The sequence below is a fragment of the Salmo salar genome, chromosome ssa10, assembly GCF_905237065.1.
Source record: "Salmo salar chromosome ssa10, Ssal_v3.1, whole genome shotgun sequence".
Taxonomy (NCBI): Eukaryota; Metazoa; Chordata; class Actinopteri; order Salmoniformes; family Salmonidae; genus Salmo; species Salmo salar.
In genome coordinates, this window is record NC_059451.1 from 30,724,525 (window position 1) to 30,747,176 (window position 22,652).

At 44.1% G+C, this 22,652-nt stretch overlaps 1 protein-coding gene across 1 annotated transcript in view; it reads left to right on the forward strand.

Moving 5' to 3' along the window:
• LOC106613969 (protein PRRC2C-like) overlaps window positions 1-22,652 on the forward strand; it is a 48,285-nt gene that overhangs the window by 20,201 nt on the left and 5,432 nt on the right. Inside the window, 16 exon segments of the mRNA XM_045688696.1 lie at window positions 1,901-2,049; window positions 9,830-9,984; window positions 10,131-10,530; window positions 12,519-12,604; window positions 12,744-12,938; window positions 13,081-13,197; window positions 13,242-13,343; window positions 13,471-13,659; window positions 13,748-13,913; window positions 14,074-14,274; window positions 14,858-14,985; window positions 15,119-15,279; window positions 15,402-15,642; window positions 15,830-15,937; window positions 16,078-16,266; window positions 16,460-16,563. Coding sequence (XP_045544652.1) covers window positions 1,901-2,049; window positions 9,830-9,984; window positions 10,131-10,530; window positions 12,519-12,604; window positions 12,744-12,938; window positions 13,081-13,197; window positions 13,242-13,343; window positions 13,471-13,659; window positions 13,748-13,913; window positions 14,074-14,274; window positions 14,858-14,985; window positions 15,119-15,279; window positions 15,402-15,642; window positions 15,830-15,937; window positions 16,078-16,266; window positions 16,460-16,563 — 2,691 coding nt within the window.

The window sequence follows — 22,652 nt, forward strand, 5'->3', positions numbered from 1 at the left end:
TATTTTAAGAATTATAGATACTCCTTTATGCAATCGCAGTGTCCGATTTTAAAATAGCTTTTCGGTGAAAGCACATTTTGCAATATTCTGAGTAGATAGCCCAGCCATCACGGCTAGCTATTTTGACACCCACCAAGTTTGGCACTCACCAAACTCAGATTTACTATAAGAAAAATTGGATTACCTTTGCTGTTCTTCGTCAGAATGCACTCCCAGGACTTCTACTTCAACAACCAATGTTGTTTTGGTTCCAAATAATCCATAGTTATATCCAAATAGCTGCGTTTTGTTCTTGCGTTCAAGACACTATCCGAACGGTGACGCGTATCGTGACAAAAATATTCCATTACCGTACTTCGAAGCATGTCAAACGCTGTTTAAAATCAATTTTTATGCCATTTTGCTCGTAAAATAGCGATAATATTCCAACCGGGCGACGACGTATTCGTTCAAAGACTGATAGAAAAACATGGAGTCGTCACATGCACGCGCGCTCCAGTGTCATTGTCCTCAGAAGGACCACTCTCCAAAGCCCCTGCTGTTTTTCGCCCAGAGATTGCAGAGCTATCATTCAACGTTCTGGCGCCTTCCTAGAGCCAATGAAAGCCTTAGAAAATGTCACGTTACAGCAGAGATCCTGTATTTTCGATAAAGAGGCTAAAGAAGGACAAGAAATGGTCAGAGCACTTCCCGTATAGAATCTTCTCCGGTTTTGGCCTGCCATATGAGTTCTGTTATACCCACAGACACCATTCAAACAGTTTTTGAAACTTTAGAATGTTTTCTATCCAAATCTACTAATTATATGCATATTCTAGTTACTGGGCAGGAGTAGTAACCAGATTAAATCGGGTACGTTTTTTATCCGGCCGTGAAAATACTGCCCCCTATCCCAAACAGGTTAACATAATGAACAATATCTTATTAAACAACGAAACTCCATGCTCTTCTGTTTTCGTTTGTGTGTGTGAATAAGAGCTGTAGAAGCACTCTCTTCCTGAAGGACAAATGTTTCTCATCTCCTTTCGTATCCTGTTCTAGTTGCTGGCTGTGTGTTTTGGTGTATTATTATATATATATATATATATATATATATATATATATATATATATATATATATATATATATATATATATATATATATATATATATATATATATTATATATATATATATATATATATATATATTTATATTTATATATTTATATATATATATATATTTATTTATTTATATTTATTATTATATATATATTTATTTATTATTATATATATATTTATTATTATTATATATATATTTATTATTATTATATATATTTATATATATATTTATTATATATATTTATTATTATATATTTATTATTATTATTATTATATATTTATTATTATTATTATATTTATTATTATTATATATATATTTATTATTATTATATATATATTTATTATTATTATATTATTATATTATTATATATTATTATTATTATTTATTATTATTATATATATATATATATATATATATATATATATATATATATATATATATATATATATATATATATATATATTATATATAAATAAATGTTTTGTCTCCCCTCTCTCTGGAGGAGAATACACTGGGTACACATCACTTCCTCTCCCTTTCTGGCTGCATCTCAATAGTCTAAAGCGGTTTCCTTTCCTTGTCTCCTCACCTTCACTGATGTGAAAGCAATGTCCTCTATTACACTACTATATTTTGTGTTATCAGAAAGGACTACTATAGAGCCTAAAGTTTTTGCACTATTGGGATGCCCATCTTGTTTTTTTTTAAATAAATCTGCTGCTTCTCTGTACAGTGGCCTGTCTTCTTGTCTCCATCTCTCTTTCCTTCCCTAACATGTCTCTCTCTCTCTTCCCCTCCAGAGCGGCCCCTAACCCAGACTCGGCCCCAGGTGGGGGAGTGGTGCGTACTGGGGGTAAAGACCCTGCTGGACGCAGGAAGGATGAGACCAAACAGAAACCCAAGGAGAAGGAGAATGCTCTGTTACAGTTTGACCTAAACAACTATGCCAGTGAGACAAATGCGCGCACACACACACACACACACACACACACACACACACACACACACACAGATGTACACACCTGCTATCTAGTAGGGATGTAACGACTCACCCATACTCATCGGTCCCCGGTTCAAGTTTTTAAGATGTGAGTGTATCAGTCTGCGGGAGCCCTGACTAATCCAAACGAAGCATGCATCAGTAAGAGAACCGATCCAAACGTTATGAATCGCCGGGTTCGCCATTGTTTTTTTTTCCCTCTTTCCAAAAATACCTGATCTGTTGACTGAATTGATGCGTCCTCTCCTTCAGCCTTTAAAACTTTTCTCCACCTGCAGAACCACTCCTTTATTGGGGTTGTCTTGCTTATTGCCTATAATTTCCACCTGTTGTCTATTCCATTTGCACAACAGCATGTGAAATGTATTGTCAAACAGTGTTGCTTCCTAAGTGGACAGTTTGATTTCACAGAAGTGTGATTGACTTGGAGTTACATTGTGTTGTTTAAGTGTTCCCTTTATTTTTTTGAGCAGTATATATAACAATACTGAATGAACAATGAACACTTTTTTATTTTTACCTCTATGGGCTATGTGGGACGCAAGCGTCCCACCCCTGGTACACCCTATCAACAACAGGTGAAATATCAAGAGCGCCAAATTTGAAAACAATTAAATGTCATAATTCAAATTTCTCAAACATACAACTATCTTACACCCTTTGAAAGATAAACATCTCCTTAATCTAACCACGTTGTCTGATTTCAAAAAGGCTTTACGGCAAAAGCATAAAGTTAGATTATGTTAGGACAGTACATTGAAAATAGCTGTGTGTAATGTTTTGTCAATGCAAAGACACGCGTCACCAAAAGCAGAAAACCAGCTAAAATTATGCACTAACCTTTGACAATCTCCATCAGATGACACTCCTAGGACATTATGTTAGACAATACATGCATTTTTTGTTCTATCAAGTTCATATTTATATCCAAAAACAGCGTTTTACTATGGCGTTGATGTTGAGGAAATCTTTTCCCTCCAATACCGCCAGTCAAATCAGCACAACAAATTAAATAATTACTATTCGAAAACATTAGTAAAATATTATATTGTCATTCAAAGAATTATAGATTTACATCTCTAGAACGCAACCGGATTGCCAGATTTAAAAATAACCTTACTGGGAAATCACACTTTGCAATAATCTGAGCACTGCGCCCAGAAAAATACGCTTTGCGATACAGACTAACCGCCATGTTGGAGAGATCTAAAATCGAAAATACTATGTAAATAATCCATTACCTTTGATTCTCTTCATCAGATGTCACTTCCAGGAATCCTAGGTCCATAACAAATGTAGTTTTGTTCGAAAAAGCTCATAATTTATGTCCAAAAAGCTCTGTGTTGTTAGCACATGATCTATGCCCGCCGGACTTGTCTAAATGAACGAGGGGGAAAAAAATATTTACGTTTGTTCAAACATGTCAAACGTTGTATAGCATAAATCATTAGTGCCTTTTTCAACTAGAACATGAATAATATTCAAGGCGGACGATTGCATTCTCTTTTAAAACGTATTGGAACGAGAGTACCCAACATGAACTCGCGCGCCAGAGTCTAATCGGCCACCACCGCTCCAAGGCTCTTGTTCGTTCAGTTCTCACAGTAGAAGACTCAAACCACTTTCTAAAGACTGGTGACATCTAGTGGAAGCCATAGGAAGTGCTCAAAGATTAATAAGCCCCTGTGTGTTTCAATGGCATAGGCTTAAAGGTAATTCAACACATCAGGTAACCACTTCCTGTCAGAATTTGTCTCAGGGTTTTGACTGCCATATGAGTTCTGTTATACTTACAGACACCATTCAAACAGTTTTAGAAAATTCAGAGTGTTTTCTATCCAAACCTGAACAATAATATGCATATTCTAGCTTCTGAGTTGGTGTAGGAGGCAGTTAAAAATGGGCACATATTTTTTTCAAAATTCTCAATACTGCCCCCTAGCCCCAACAGGTTATAACTTACCGTAATTTCCGGACTATTAAGCGCACCTGAATATAAGCCACACCCACTGATTTTTTTTAAATTTATTTTTTATTTTTAACATAAATAAGCCGCACATGTCTATAAGCCGCAGGTGCCTACCGGGACATTGAAACAAATTAACTTTACACAGGCTTTAACGAAGCACGGCTTGTAACAAAAATAAATAGGCTTTAACGAAACACGGCTTGTAACAAAAATAAATGGGCTTTTAGCGCTGTAACAAAAATAAATAGGCTTTAGCAGCACGGCTTGTAACAAAAATAAATAGGCTTTAACGAAGCACGCGTAACAAAAATAAATAGGCTTTAACGGAAGCACGGCTTGTAACAAAAATAAATAGGCTTTAACGAAACACGGCTTGTAACAAAAATAAATAGGCTTTAACGAAACACGGCTTGTAACAAAAATAAATAGGCTTTAACGAAGCACGGCTTGTAACAAAAATAAATAGGCTTTAACGAAGCACGGCTTGTAACAAAAATAAATAGGCTTTAACGAAGCACGGCTTGTAACAAAAATAAATAGGCTTTAACGAAGCACGGCTTGTAACAAAAATAAATAGGCTTTAACGAAACACAGCTTGTAACAAAAATAAATAGGCTTTAACGAAGCACGGCTTGTAACAAAAATAAATAGGCTATAACGAAACACGGCTTGTAACAAAAAATACAAAATTAGCAGTAAACAGTAGCCTACCAAGAAAGTCATTGGTCACTATCTTCCTCCTCCTGTGCACTGAAACCACTGAACCACTGAAACCACTCGGAGTTGAATAGCCTCAGAATTGCTTCATCCGATATTGGATCGTTTTCATTGTCGCTCTCGTCACTTTCATCCGGAGGCAAATCCCCCGCTGAGCCCTCTTCAACACGCAGCAGTCCAGCCTTTCAAAACCCGTTGATGATATTGGATTTTTGACAATGCTCCACGCTGTCAGGACCCACTGGCAGACTTGACAATAAGTTGCTCTTCGTGTGCGTCCCGTTTCAGTGAAGGATTTCTCCCCACTTGTCATCCAAGCCTCCCGCTGAACACGGAGCGCCACCTTAAATGCACGATTTACACTGATGTCGAGTGGCTGCAAATACTTTGTTGTGCCCCCAGGAATCAGGATGACAAAATGACTACCGTAATCAGAATGATGGGAACTTTGAGAGCGCTCGATTTAATCTAAACAGTAAACAAAAATAGTTGTTTGACCTTAACCCGTTCGGCAATTTCATTGGTCTAATGAAAGCTTCATGCCGCCAAAAAACTGAGCACGTCTCAGAATGTGTTTTTTTGGAAAAAACATTTGAAAGCGGGGAAAATCCATATTAGCCGCGTCATTGTTTAAGCCGTGACGTTCAAAGCCTGGGAAAAAAGTTGCGGCTTATAGTCCGGAAATTACGGTAATATAATACATAAATAAAATCAATTTAGTCTCAAATAAATAATGAAACGGGTTCAATTTGGTTTAAATAATGCAAAAACAGTGTTGAAGTGAAAGTGCAATATGTGCCATGTAAAAAAGCTAAAGTTCTTTGCTCAGAACATATGAAAGCTGGTGGTTCCTTTTAACATGAATCTTCAATATTCCCAGTTAAGAAGTTTTAGGTTGTTGTTAATATAGGACTATTTCTCTCTATACCATTTGTATTTCATATACCTTTGACTATTGGATGTTCTTATAGGCACTTTAGTATTGCCAGCCTAATCTCGGGAGTTGATAGGCTTGAAGTCATAAACAGCGCTGTACTTCAAGCATTGCTAAGAGCTGCTGTTTGAATGAATGCTTACGAGCCTGCTGCTGCCTACCACCGCTCAGTTAACAAACAGATCACTGACCATTTCGAATCCCGCTGTGCAATCCGGTTTCCGAGCTGGTCAGGGGTGCACCTCATCCGTGCTCAAGGTACTAAATTATATCATAACCGCCATCGATAAAAGACAGTACTGTGCAGCCGTCTTCATCGACCTGGCCAAGGCTTTCGACTCTGTCTATCACCGTATTCTTATCAGCAGACTCAACAGCCTTGGTTTCTCAAATGACTGCCTCGCCTGGTTCACCAAATACTTTTCAGATAAAGTTGTGTGTCAGGCCCTCCGATTTGTTGTTCGGTCTCTATGGGGGTACCACAGGGTTCAATGGCGCCGACGACGCCATTCTGTATACATCTGGCCCTTCTTTGGACACTATGTTAACAAACCTCCAAACGAGCTTCAATGCCATACATCACTCCTTCCGTGGCCTCCAACTGCTCTTAAACGCTAGTAAAACTAAATGCATGCTCTTCAACCGATCGCTGCCCGCACCCACCAGCCCGCCCGACTAGCATCACTACTCTGGACGGTTCTGACTTAGAATATGTGGACAACTACAAATATCTAGGTGACTGGTTAGACTGTAAACTCTCCTTCCAGACTCATATTAAGCATCTCCAATCCAAAATTAAATCGGCTTCCTATTTCACTACAAAGCCTCCTTCACTCACGCTACCAAACATGCCCTCGTAAAACTGACTATCCTACCGATCCTCGACTTCGGCGATGTCATTTACAAAACAGCCTCCAACACTACTCAGCAAATTGAATGTAGTCTATCACAGTGCCATCCGTTTTGTCACCAAAGCCCCATATACCACCCACCACTGCGACCTGTATGCTCTCGTCGGCTGGCCCTCGCTACATATTCGTCGCCAGACCCACTGGCTCCAGGTCATCTAAGTTTTTGCTAGGTAAAGCTCTGCCTTATCTCAGCTCTCTTGTCACCATAACACCCACCCGTAGCATGCGCTCCAGCAGGTATATCTCACTGGTCATCCCCAAAGCCAACACTTACTTTGGCCGCATTTCCTTCCAGTTCTCTGCTGCTGGAACGAATTGCAAAAATCGCTGAAGTTGGAGACTTATCTCCCTCACTAACTTTAAGCATCAGCTATCTGAGCAGCTTACCGATCGCTGCAGCTGTACACAGCCCATCTGTAAATAGCCCATCCAACTACCTACCTCATCCCCATATTGTTTTTATTTACTTTGTTGGCTTTTTTGCACACCAGTATTTCTGCTTGCACATCAATCACTCCAGTGTTAATTTGCTAAATTGTAATTACTTCGCTACTATTGCCTATTTATTGCCTTACCTCCTTACTCCATTTGCAAACACTGTATAAAGATTTTTCTAGTGTCTTTTGTTTATCCCATGTGTAACTGTTTTTTGTTGCACTGCTTTGCTTTATCTTGGCCAGGTCGCAGTTGTAAATGAGAACTTGTTCTCAACTGGCCTACCTGGTTAAATAAAGGTGAAATACATTTTTTAAAAGTCAGACTCCTCTATCAAATCATATACTTAATTATAATAAACACACAAATATGAGCCTTTGGTCATTAATATGGTCAAATCCATTAACTATAATTTCGAAAACAAAACGTTTATTCTTTCAGTGAAATACGGAACCGTTCCGTATTTTATCAAACGGGTGGCAACCCTAAGTCTAAATATTACTGTTACATTGCACAACCTTCAATGTTATGTCATAATTATGTAGAATTCTGGCAAATTAATTACGGTGTTTGTTAGGAATAAATGGCCTTTCAACAGTTCACAACGAGCCAGGCGGCCCAAACTGCTGCATATACCCTGACTCTGCTTGCACTGAACGCAAGAGAAGTGACACAATTTCCCTAGTTAATATTGCCTGCTAACATGAATTTCTTAAATGCATATGCAGGTTTAAAAAATATATACTTGTGTATTGATTCTAAGGCATTGATGTTTATGGTCAGGTACATTATTGCAAAGATGCGCTTTTGTTAAATCATCAGCCGTTTAGCGTAGTTGTAGTAGGCTGTGATTCGATGAAAAATTAACAGGCACCGCATTGATTATATGCAACACAGAACAAGCAATGTTAACCTAGTAATATCATCAACCATGTGTAATTAACTAGTGATTATGTGAAGATTGATAGTTTTTTTTAATAAGGTAAGTTTAATGCTAGCTAGCAACTTACCTTGGCTCCTTGCAGCCACAAGGTCCTTTTGATGCTGCACTTGCGAAACAGGTGTTCAGCCTGCCACGCAGTCTCCTCGTGGATTGCAATGTAATCGGCCATAATCAGCATCCAAAAAGGCCGGTTACCGATTGTTATGAAAACTTGAAATCGGCCATGCCGATTAATCGGCCGACCTCTAATCTCAATGCGTATCAAACCCCTACTATCTACTGTCCATCTGGAAATTATATACAGTACCAGTCAAAAGTTTGGGGACACCTACTCATTCAAGGGTTTTTCTTTATTTTACTATTTTCTACATTATAGAATAATAGTGCAGACAAACTATGAAATAACATATGGAATCGTGTAGTAACCATAAAAGTGTAAAACAAATCTAAATCTATTTTATAGTCTTCAAAATGGCCACCCTTTGCCTTAATGCCAGCTTTGCACACTCTTGGCATTCTCTCAACCAGCTTCATGAGGAATGCTTTTCCAACAGTCTTGAAGGATTTCCCACATATGCTGAGCACTTGTTGGTTGCTATTCCTACACTCTGCGGTCCAACTCATCCCTAACCATCTCAATTGGGTTGCCGGGTGATTGTGGAAGCCAGGCATCTGATGCAGCACTCCATCACTCTCCTTCTTTGTCAAATAGCCCATACACAGCCTGGAGCTGTGTTGGGTCATTGTACTGTTGAAAAACAAATGATAGTCCCACTAAGCCAAAACCAGATGGGATGGCGTGTCACTGCAGAATGCTGTGGTAGCCATGTTGGTTAAGTGTGCCTTGAATTCTAAATATATCACTGACTGTGTCACCAGCAAAGCACCATCACACCACCTCCTCCATGCTTCACGGTGGGAACCACACAGGCGGAGATCATCCGTTCACCTACTCTGTGTCTCACAAAGACACAGCGGTTGGAACCCACAATCCCAAATTTGGAGTCGTCAAACCAAAGGACAGATTTCCACCCATATAATGTCCATTGCTCGTGTTTCTTGGCCCAAGCAAGTCTCTTCTTCTTATTGGTGTCCTTTAGTAGTGGTTTCTTTGCAGCAATTTGACCATGAAGGCTTAATTCACGCAGTCTCCTCTGAACAGTTGATGTTGACATATGTCTGTTACTTGAACTCTGAAGCTTTTATTTTATTTGGGAATCAGGCCTTCGTGGTCGATTTGCTGCAAAGAAACCACTTCTAAAGGACACCAATAAGAAGGCAAAGGGTGGCTACTTTGAGAATCTCAAATATAAAATATACTTTGATTTGTTTAACACTTTTTTGGTAACTACATGATTCCATATGTGTTATTTCATAGTTTTAATGTCTTCACTATTATTCTACAGTGTAGAAAAGAGTCAAAATAAAGAAAAACCTTTGAATGAGTAGGTGTGTCAACTTTTGACCTGTACTGTATATATTTTTCAATATGCTATGGGTACTATAATGATTTATTGGCACAGTACTAGCGCCGGGACGATACTGGTATTGCAATGCTCGTTAGTGTCGTGGCAAGGAAACGGAACACGAAGCAAATTTAACTTCTTTAGGAAAACAGCCCTAATGTTGGAAACAAACATTCTGTGGTCTTATTTATTTTCCAAGCTATAGCACACACTATTTTGCATACAGCAGGAAAAAAATATTGCTTTACTGGTATATTCACAGCCATACTCAATACTGAATTTGACAGATTCTATTGTTATAGAACTTGTACCTAGTCCATGGAACTGATTTTCACTTTATGTGCTGTCCTGTAGGTGTGGTGATCATAGATGACCATCCAGAGGTGACAACCTTAGAGGACCCCCAGTCTAACACTACAGATGACGGCTTCACTGAGGTGGTCTCACGCAAACAACAGAAACGACTACAGGACGAGGAGAGGAGGAAGAAAGAGGAGCAGACTACACAGGTGAGAGAGGCAGAGTGTGCAATTCACCACTGGGAGGCAGTTATTCCTGTATTGAGTAAACACAAGACTTCTATTCACACTGAGGACCATAGGACCCTAACATCTGACATCCCTAACATGTATGTCGTTGCCTTGTTGGTTTATAGCACTATGGGAAGAAAGGATCAGGGGAAAAGGGGAGAGGAGGAAGCAAGCTGCCACCAAGATTCGCCAAAAAACAGCAGCAGCATCAACAACAAGCATCACAACAACAAACACAGCAAGCCTCACAGCCACAGCCTCAACAGCCCTCACCTCCCCCCCAACAACCCCAGCCCCTCCTATCTGCCTCCCAGCTCCCTCCCCCCTCCCAGCCTGCTGCCTCTCCCCAGACTCTGGAAGGCTCTGTGGCCACCTTACCCACTGCCCCTACCCCCACCACTGTGGACTTCACCTCCAAGACTCCCCTTCCCCCTGTGGCCCTACTCACACAGCCCCACAGCACTCTCGGTACGGAACTCTGGGAGAACAAGGTGGCCGGATCCACCATACTCCCTGACGTCAAATGTGAGTCACACAACATCAGGACAGTAATTTTTGATAACGAGATGACGTTTTGTTTGTTAACCTCTCTGGGGTAGGTGGGACGCTAGCGCACCTGCGGGACACACTATTCAACAGCCAGTGAAATAGCAGAGCGCCAAATTCAAAACAACAAAAATCTCATAATTCTAATTTCTCAAACATACATCTATTATATCCCATTTTAAAGATACACTTCTCGTTAATCCAACCACATTGTCCGATTTCAAAAAGGCTTTACGGCGAAAGCTTAACATTAGATTATGTTATGACAGCACTTAAACAAGAAAAACCACACAGCCATTTTCCAAGCAAGGAGAGGCATCACAAAAAAAAACAGAAATACAGCTAAAATGAATCACTAACCTTTGATCTTCATCAGATGGCACTCATAGGACTTCATGTTACACAATACATGTATGTTTTGCTCGATAAAGTTCATATTAATATCCAAAAACCCCATTTTACATTGGCGTGTAATGTTCAGAAATGTTTTGCCTCCCAAAACGTCCGGTGAATGAGCACATCAATTTACAGAAATACTCGTCATAAAAGTTTATAAAATATTCAACAGTTATTTAAAGAATTATAGATACACTTCTCCTTAATACAACCGCTGTGTCAGATTTCAAAAAAGCTTTACGGCGAAAGCAAATTTTGCAATAATCTGAGTACAGCGTTCAGACACGAAACCAAACCCGCCATTTTGTGGAGTCAACAAAACTCAGAAATAATATTATAAATATTCACTTACCTTTGATGATCTTCATCAGAATGCACTCCCAGGAATCCCAGGTCCACAATAAATGTTTGTTTTGTTCGATAAAGTCCATAATTTGTCAAAATACCTCCTTTTGTTCGCGCGTTCAGTCCTCTACTCCAAATGCAGGAAGCGCGCGCAAATGTCACTACGAAAAGTCAAAAAAAGTTATATTTACGTTCGTAGAAATATGTCAAACGATGTATAGCATCAATCTTTAGGACGTTATTAACAAATCTTCAGTAATATTCCAACCGGACAATTCCAATGTCTTCAGAAAAGAAAAGGAACACAGCTAACTCTCACGTGAGCGTGCGCCTCTGAGCTCATGTAATTTTCTCACTCATCAACTTCCAGGAGCTCTTGTTCGCTCCATATTCACAGTAGAAGCATGAAACAACATTCTAAAGACTGTTGACATTTAGTGGAAGCCTTAGGAAGAGCAAAATGAACCCTAAGTCACTGTATACTGGATAGGGAATGACTTGAAAAACTACAAACCTCAGATTTCCACACTTCCTGGTTGGATTTTTCTCAGGTTTTTGCCTGCCATATGAGTTCTGTTATACTCACAGACAACATTCAAACAGTTTTAGAAACGTCAGTGTTTTCTATCCAAACCTACTAATAATATGCATATCCTACCTTCTGAGCCTGAGTAGCAGGCAGTTTAATTTGGGCACGCCTTTCATCCGGACGTCAAAATACTGCCCCCTACCCTAGAGAAGTTAAAACGTGTACATCTGAGTGGCGCAGCGGTCTCGGGCACTGCATCGCAGTGCTTGAGGCGTCACTACAGACCCGGGTTAAATCTTAGGCTGTGTCGCAGCCGGTCGATCGTCCGGGTTAGGGGAGGGTTTGGCCAGCCAGGATTTCCTTGTCCCATCGCGCTCTAGCAACTCCTTGTGGCATGCCTGGCGCATGCACGCTGACTTCGGTCGCCAGCTGTACGGTGTTTCCTCCGACTCATTGGTGCGGCTGGCTTCTGGGTTAAGCGAGCAGTGTGTCAAGAAGCAGTGCGGCATGTCAGGGTTGTGTTTCGGAGGACACATGACTCTCAACCTTCGCCTCTCCTGAGTCCATAGGGGAGTTGCAGTGATGGGACAAGACTGTAACTACCAATTGGATATCATGAAATTGGGGAGAAAAGGGGTAAAAAAAAATGAGCTAGGGTTGTTCATATGCTTGGTCTCATCTGATGTGTGTGTTTCAGTTGGACCTATCAGCCCTCCTCAGCCTCCTTCAGTCAGTGCCTGGAACAAACCTCTCACCTCCTTCACTGGGACTGTCACTCCTGAGGTACGGACCTCCTCCCTTTCTCTCGATAGCTCTCGTTTCACAACCTGTATTGTACAACAGACTGACTTGCTATGGATTCGTTCTGTTTTATTGTGGCTTTAAATAAAGGGGTTGGTTAAAGTGCCTTTGTGTGTTGTAGGGAGTGAAGCCTGGCTCAGAAGGCAGTGTGGATCTAGGGATGGACAGTATCCAGTTTGGAGCCCCGTCCTCAGCTGGCAGTACAGACAGCGATGGTGTACCAGCCATGCTTGAGCCTGGACCTGACAACAAACTACCTGCTCCCAAAGAACAGAGACAGAAACAGCCCCGTGCTGGACCTATCAAAACACAGAAGGTAGGGTACTAAACACACACACTGACTGACACAAATACTCAGAAAATCCATAGTGACTGATACGTTTGTGCAAAGAATTACATTGACATAATTCTTCATATTTTCTCAACTTGAACTCTATCTCTCTTCTCTCTACTTCCAGCTCCCTGACATGGAGCCAGTAGAGCCTAAGGAGTACAAGCCTGGCCCTATTGGTAAAGAACGCTCCCTGCGTAACCGCAAGGCTAAGGACGTCCGTGTGGGGGGGGGAAGAATGTCTTGATGGGGGGATAGTACCAGGAGGTGGGACCAACAGAGCAGTAGATTCCAGCCCCCCCCAACACAGACGCCTCTGTTCCTGAGCTAGGGGGCGATATCGAGGGGATGATCACCATACCCTCGGCAGAGTACGCCAGCAGCTCCAAGGTGAGAGGGGATGGTTGGTATGGTATACCCAATATGGCCACCAGTCTATCCACCACATTCATGAATGCTCCATTCATTCCAGTTCTATTGACTTATACTTGTCTGCCCCTAACCCTCCCCCTGCCAGGAGTCAGTGACCGACTACACCACCCCCTCTTCCTCTCTGGCTGACAGCGTTCCTGCTGGAGGGAGTAAGATGGAGGAGAGCCTGGTGGCCAACGTGGCCCTGCCTCACCCTCTCCCTCGTAGAGAGGCCTTACAGCAGAGCTCTAGCCTCAGTACTGTCTCTCCTGCTTCTGTTGACCTCACACTGAAGGTACACACACACACACACACACCAACACACCCTTCTATGCATACTGTGTCTATCTGCTTCTAATACGTTATCTTATTTCTTTGGTAAGATGGAGTCAGCCCGTAAAGCGTGGGAGAACTCCCCCAGCCTGGTAGAAAAGAGTTCTCCTGTCACCTCCTCTTCTCCTATCACCTCCTCCTACTCCTCCTCCTTCTCCTCTGCCTCCATGCCTCAGATACCAGTAGCCTCCGTCACACCAAGCACTTCTCTGACAGGTACAGTCTTTCTTTGTAAGTCAATAATACTTGTTATACAATGTTTTTATACTAATACTAAATGGATTGACGGTTGGGCAACATCACCCACATAAACAGCAACTGGGTGTAGTGACATGTAGCTTACTCCCCCCTCCATCTCCTGTCACCGTCCCCCCAGGTGCTGGGACATACACCACGTCCGCTCTGAGCACTAAGACCACCACGGCCTCTGACCCCCCCAACATCTGCAAGGTGAAACCCCAGCAGTTGCAGACTGGATCCATGGGCGGGACCAGCTTCTCCCAGCTGGGCTGTGTGGCCCCCCTGCTTCCCCAGCAGCAACAGACTCCACAGGTCTACGTCTCCCAGTCTGCTGCAGGTGAGTTGTATGCACTTAGCGGTATTACTAGGGACAGGAGTTTTTCCTTAACAACATGACCTCACCAGGAAATGATTTGGCCCTAATTAGACTTACTACTAAACCTGAATGAAAACAGTTGTGTTTAATGGGTATGGAGGTGTAAAGCTTTTGATGAGACAACCATTTAGTGTTGTGCTCCTCTTGTGTTGTATCAGTGACTGCTGAGTGAGCCTCTCATTGGGATGCTAGCTATAGAGCTTACTACAGTGCAGTAGGCCCCATAGGGAGGTCAGGTATTAGTCTCGATCAGTGCTGAGCCCACAGGAACAGCCATCACGGCTCATATAGGACATAATTACCTCATGTCTCATAGAGCACACGTATTTAGAGAAGGTCAATGTATTCACAATCCTTATGTGATCTGAGATGGAGACAGCTGTAATGTTACTGTGAAGGTGATGCTAGTGATTTAAAATGTCCTCAGGACACACAATAGTCATGCATTTGTCATAATTCTGGTGAGTTTGTGAATTGAGTAGTTTTCATCCTCTTCTCGCTCTCGTGTGTGTGTGTGTGTGTGTGTGTGTGTGTGTGTTTTTAGGCTCTGCAGCCCAGATTCCAGCGTTCTACATGGACACCAGTCACCTGTTCAGCAACCCCCACTCCCGCCTGGCACCTCCCCCTCTGACACAGCACCAGCAACAGGGCTACCAGCCTAGACTCTCACAGGTACACACTACAAGGATCTCTTTAACACGACTTCAAGCTTAAACTGCCTTTAATGTAGCCTTATTCTCCCCTTGTGAAGCCTTATTCTCCCCTTGTGAAGCGTTATAAAGCCTTATTTTCTCCCCTCCAGCAGCAGGCGGCAGTGCAGCAGATTCCTATCCCAATCTATGCTCCCCTACAGGGGCAGCACCAACACACACACACACACTCTCACCAGGCCCAGCTAAGCCTCAGCACCGGACCTCCCGTCTCCCAGCAACAAGACCTCTTCAGCTCTTCACTGCAGCCTTATAGGTAACAAACACACACACAATGATATGTATTTATCAAACAATGCTGTTTGGGTCAAATTTTGTGTGTTTGATTACACAATATTTTTACTATTCTCTCATCTCCCCCTTTCCTCTGTCCTTCAGATCACAGCAGGCCTTTATGCAGAGCAGTCTGTCCCAGCCCAGTCCCATGATGTTATCAGGGCCATCTCTCCACAGCTACCCTGGTGTTGGGGGCCATGACCTGGGCAAGCCCCAGTCCAGCCTGGCCTACCAGCAGCCCTCCAACACACACACACAGCATATCCCCATCCTGTTTGAACCACAGCTCAACCAGCCCTCTGGCATGGGAGGATCCCAGCTGATAGACACACACCTACTGCAGGTATGGAATAAGGTACACACAACGTAGTTCCAACCCTCTTACAATCTATTGATAGCTGTTGAGAACTCATGCAATCTTTGTAAATGCTAAAGCAAGCTTATATGTGGTCATACAAGAGCTTTGTAGGAAGTGGGAATTAATTATTGTCCTAACCCCCCCCCTCTTCTCTCTCTCTCTCTCGCTCCAGCGTCAGGGGATGAGTCCACATTCTAACCTGTACTCAGGACAGGTGCAACAACACGGACAGAGCAGTTACTATAGTAACACACAGTCTCCTAGCTCTGCCATGCAACAGGTATACACATCATTTACACACTTTCAGAGGCTAACTTCTGCAAAAGGAACAGATTGTCAAAACAGACAGTCGTGACATTGCAACTAACTCACCCCTCCCAATCTCATCCTCTCGCTCTCTCGCCCTCCCTCTCTCTCTAGGTGCAAGTCCCTATGCCAGGCTCCCAGCTCGGTCTTCCTAACTATGGTTCCGGGGGCAGCCAGCCCCTCCTGGCTCTGCCCCCCACCCCTCCCCAGGCCCAGCCCCCCAACCGCCAGACCCCAGTCTCCCAGCCCTACAGGGGACCCTTCGGACACACACACAGCGTGATGCAGCCCCCCTCCAGCAAGGTACTCACCAGGGAATGATACAAAGTTCTGCATGTGTGAGAGACAGACTTGTGTATGTCTCAAAGCCCTTTCATGGCATAATGGTATAGTAGCTACCTGTATTGTGTGTGTGTGTGTGTGTGTAAGCATTGTGTTGGTGAGATGGTAGCAGTACATGACGTAATGTGTGTCTGCTCTGTGTGTTTCTATCCAGATGTGTGAGATGGACCTGAAGCTGTTTGGCAGTGGGATGGACATGAAGCCTGGGACAACTCCTCACAGTGCTAGGAGCACTACCCCTACACCTAGTCCTTACAGGTAACACACACACTACCCCTACACCTAGTCCTTACAGGTAACACACACACTACCCCTACACCTAGTCCTTACAGGTAACACACACACACTACCCCTACACCTAGTCCTTACAGGTAACACACACACACTACCCCTACACCTAGTCCTTACAGGTAAACACACACACACTACCCCTACACCTAGTCCTTACAGGTAAACACACACACTACCCCTACACCTAGTCCTTACAGGTAACACACACACTACCCCTACACCTAGTCCTTACAGGTAACACACACACACTACCCCTACACCTAGTCCTTACAGGTAACACACACACACACACTACCCCTACACCTAGTCCTTACAGGTAACACACACACTACCCCTACACCTAGTCCTTACAGGTAACACACACACTACCCCTACACCTAGTCCTTACAGGTAACACACACACTACCCCTACACCTAGTCCTTACAGGTAACACACACACTACCCCTACACCTAGTCCTTACAGGTAACACACACACACTACCCCTACACCTAGTCCTTACAGGTAACACACACACACTACCCCTACACCTAGTCCTTACAGGTAACACACACACTACCCCTACACCTAGTCCTTACAGGTAACACACACACTACCCCTACACCTAGTCCTTACAGGTAACACACACACACTACCCCTACACCTAGTCCTTACAGGTAACACACACACTACCCCTACACCTAGTCCTTACAGGTAACACACACACTACCCCTACACCTAGTCCTTACAGGTAACACACACACTACCCCTACACCTAGTCCTTACAGGTAACACACACACTACCCCTACACCTAGTCCTTACAGGTAACACACACACACACACACACACACACACACACACACACACACACACACACACACACACTACCCCTACACCTAGTCCTTACAGGTAACACACACACACACACACACACTACCCCTACACCTAGTCCTTACAGGTAACACACACACACACACACACACTACCCCTACACCTAGTCCTTACAGGTAACACACACACACACACTACCCCTACACCTAGTCCTTACAGGTAACACACACACACACACACACACACACACTACCCCTACACCTAGTCCTTACAGGTAACACACACACACACACACACACACACACACACACACACTACCCCTACACCTAGTCCTTACAGGTAACACACACACACACACACACACACACACACTACCCCTACACCTAGTCCTTACAGGTAACACACACACACACTACCCCTACACCTAGTCCTTACAGGTAACACACACACACACACACACACACACACACACACACACACACACACACACTACCCCTACACCTAGTCCTTACAGGTAACACACACACACACACACACTACCCCTACACCTAGTCCTTACAGGTAACACACACACACACACACACACACACACACACACACACACACACACACACACACACACACTACCCCTACACCTAGTCCTTACAGGTAACACACACACACACACACACACACACACACACACACACACACACACACACACACACACACACACACACACACACACACACTACCCCTACACCTAGTCCTTACAGGTAACACACACACTACCCCTACACCTAGTCCTTACAGGTAACACACACACTACCCCTACACCTAGTCCTTACAGGTAACACACACACTACCCCTACACCTAGTCCTTACAGGTAACACACACACTACCCCTACACCTAGTCCTTACAGGTAACACACACACTACCCCTACACCTAGTCCTTACAGGTAACACACACACTACCCCTACACCTAGTCCTTACAGGTAACACACACACTACCCCTACACCTAGTCCTTACATGTAACACACACACTACCCCTACACCTAGTCCTTACAGGTAACACACACACTACCCCTACACCTAGTCCTTACAGGTAACACACACACACTACCCCTACACCTAGTCCTTACAGGTAACACACACACACTACCCCTACACCTAGTCCTTACAGGTAACACACACACTACCCCTACACCTAGTCCTTACAGGTAACACACACACACTACCCCTACACCTAGTCCTTACAGGTAACACACACACACTACCCCTACACCTAGTCCTTACAGGTAACACACACACTACCCCTACACCTAGTCCTTACAGGTAACACACACACACACCCCTACACCTAGTCCTTACAGGTAACACACACACTACCCCTACACCTAGTCCTTACAGGTAACACACACACTACCCCTACACCTAGTCCTTACAGGTAACACACACACACTACCCCTACACCTAGTCCTTACAGGTAACACACACACTACCCCTACACCTAGTCCTTACAGGTAACACACACACTACCCCTACACCTAGTCCTTACAGGTAACACACACACACTACCCCTACACCTAGTCCTTACAGGTAACACACACACACACACACACACACACACACACACACACACACACACACACACACACACACTACCCCTACACCTAGTCCTTACAGGTAACACACACACACACACACACACTACCCCTACACCAAGTCCTTACAGGTAACACACACACACACACACACTACCCCTACACCTAGTCCTTACAGGTAACACACACACACACACACACTACCCCTACACCTAGTCCTTACAGGTAACACACACACACACACACACACACTACCCCGACACCTAGTCCTTACAGGTAACACACACACACACACACACACACACACACACACACACACACACACACACACACACACACACACACACTACCCCTACACCTAGTCCTTACTGGTAACACACACACACACACTACCCCTACACCTAGTCCTTACAGGTAACACACACACACACACTACCCCTACACCTAGTCCTTACATGTAACACACACACTACCCCTACACCTAGTCCTTACAGGTAACACACACACTACCCCTACACCTAGTCCTTACAGGTAACACACACACTACCCCTACACCTAGTCCTTACAGGTAACACACACACTACCCCTACACCTAGTCCTTACAGGTCACACACACACACACACACACACACTACCCCTACACCTAGTCCTTACAGGTAACACACACACACTACCCCTACACCTAGTCCTTACAGGTAACACACACACACACACACACACTACCCCTACACCTAGTCCTTACAGGTAACACACACACACACACTACCCCTACACCTAGTCCTTACAGGTAACACACACACTACCCCTACACCTAGTCCTTACAGGTAACACACACACACACACACACACACACACACTACCCCTACACCTAGTCCTTACAGGTAACACACACACACACACACACACACACACACACACACACACACACACACACACACACACACACACACACACTACCCCTACACCTAGTCCTTACAGGTAAACACACACACACACACACACACACTACCCCTACACCTAGTCCTTACAGGTAACACACACACACACTACCCCTACACCTAGTCCTTACAGGTAACACACACACACACACACACACACACACACACACACACACACACACACACACACACTACCCCTACACCTAGTCCTTACAGGTAACACACACACACACACACACTACCCCTACACCTAGTCCTTACAGGTAACACACACACACACACACACACTACCCCTACACCTAGTCCTTACAGGTACACACACACACACACACACACACACACACACACTACCCCTACACCTAGTCCTTACAGGTAACACACACACACTACCCCTACACCTAGTCCTTACAGGTAACACACACACACACACACACACACACACACTACCCCTACACCTAGTCCTTACAGGTAACACACACACACTACCCCTACACCTAGTCCTTACAGGTAACACACACACACTACCCCTACACCTAGTCCTTACAGGTAACACACACACACTACCCCTACACCTAGTCCTTACAGGTAACACACACACACTACCCCTACACCTAGTCCTTACAGGTAACACACACACACTACCCCTACACCTAGTCCTTACAGGTAACACACACACACTACCCCTACACCTAGTCCTTACAGGTAACACACACACACTACCCCTACACCAAGTCCTTACAGGTAACACACACACACACACACACACTACCCCTACACCTAGTCCTTACAGGTAACACACACACACTACCCCTACACCAAGTCCTTACAGGTAACACACACACACACACACACACACACACACACTACCCCGACACCTAGTCCTTACAGGTAACACACACACACACACACACACACACACACACACACACACACACACACACACACACACACTACCCCTACACCTAGTCCTTACTGGTAACACACACACACACTACCCCTACACCTAGTCCTTACAGGTAACACACACACATACACACACACACTACCCCTACACCTAGTCCTTACAGGTAACACACACACTACCCCTACACCTAGTCCTTACAGGTAACACACACACTACCCCTACACCTAGTCCTTACAGGTCACACACACACACACACACACACACACACACACTACCCCTACACCTAGTCCTTACAGGTAACACACACACACACACACACACACACACTACCCCTACACCTAGTCCTTACAGGTAACACACACACACACACACACACACACACACACACACACACACACACTACCCCTACACCTAGTCCTTACAGGTAACACACACACACACACACACACTAGCCCTACACCTAGTCCTTACAGGTAACACACACACACACACACACACACACACACACACACACTACCCCTACACCTAGTCCTTACAGGTAACACACACACACACTACCCCTACACCTAGTCCTTACAGGTAACACACACACACACACACACACACACACACACACACACACACACACACACACACACACACACACACACACACACACACTACCCCTACACCTAGTCCTTACAGGTAACACACACACACACACACACCCCTACACCTAGTCCTTACAGGTAACACACACACACACACACACACACACACTACCCCTACACCTAGTCCTTACAGGTAACACACACACACACACACTACACCTACACCTAGTCCTTACAGGTAACACACACACACACACACTACCCCTACACCTAGTCCTTACAGGTAACACACACACACACACACACACACACACACACACACACACACACACACACACACACACACACTACCCCTACACCTAGTCCTTACAGGTAACACACACTACACCTAGTCCTTACAGGTACACACACACACACACACACACACACTACACCTACACCTAGTCCTTACAGGTAACACACACGCACACACACACACACACACACTACCCCTACACCTAGTCCTTACAGGTAACACACACACACACACACACTACCCCTACACCTAGTCCTTACAGGTAACACACACACACACACACACACACACACACACACACACACACACACACACACACACACACACACTACCCCTACACCTAGTCCTTACAGGTAACACACACACACACACACACACTACCCCTACACCTAGTCCTTACAGGTACACACACACACACACACACACTACCCCTACACCTAGTCCTTACAGGTAACACACACACACACACACACACACTACCCCACACCTATACAGGTAACACACACACACACACACTACCCCTACACCTAGTCCTTACAGGTAACACACACACACTACCCCTACACCTAGTCCTTACAGGTAACACACACGCACTACCCCTACACCTAGTCCTTACAGGTAACACACACACACACACACACACACACACACACACACACACACACACTACCCCTACACCTAGTCCTTACAGGTAACACACACACACACACACTACCCCTACACCTAGTCCTTACAGGTAACACACACACACTACCCCTACACCTAGTCCTTACAGGTAACACACACACACTACCCCTACACCTAGTCCTTACAGGTACACCCACACACACACTACCCCTACACCTAGTCCTTACAGGTAACACACACACACACACACACACTACCCCTACACCTAGTCCTTACAGGTAACACACACACACACACACACTACC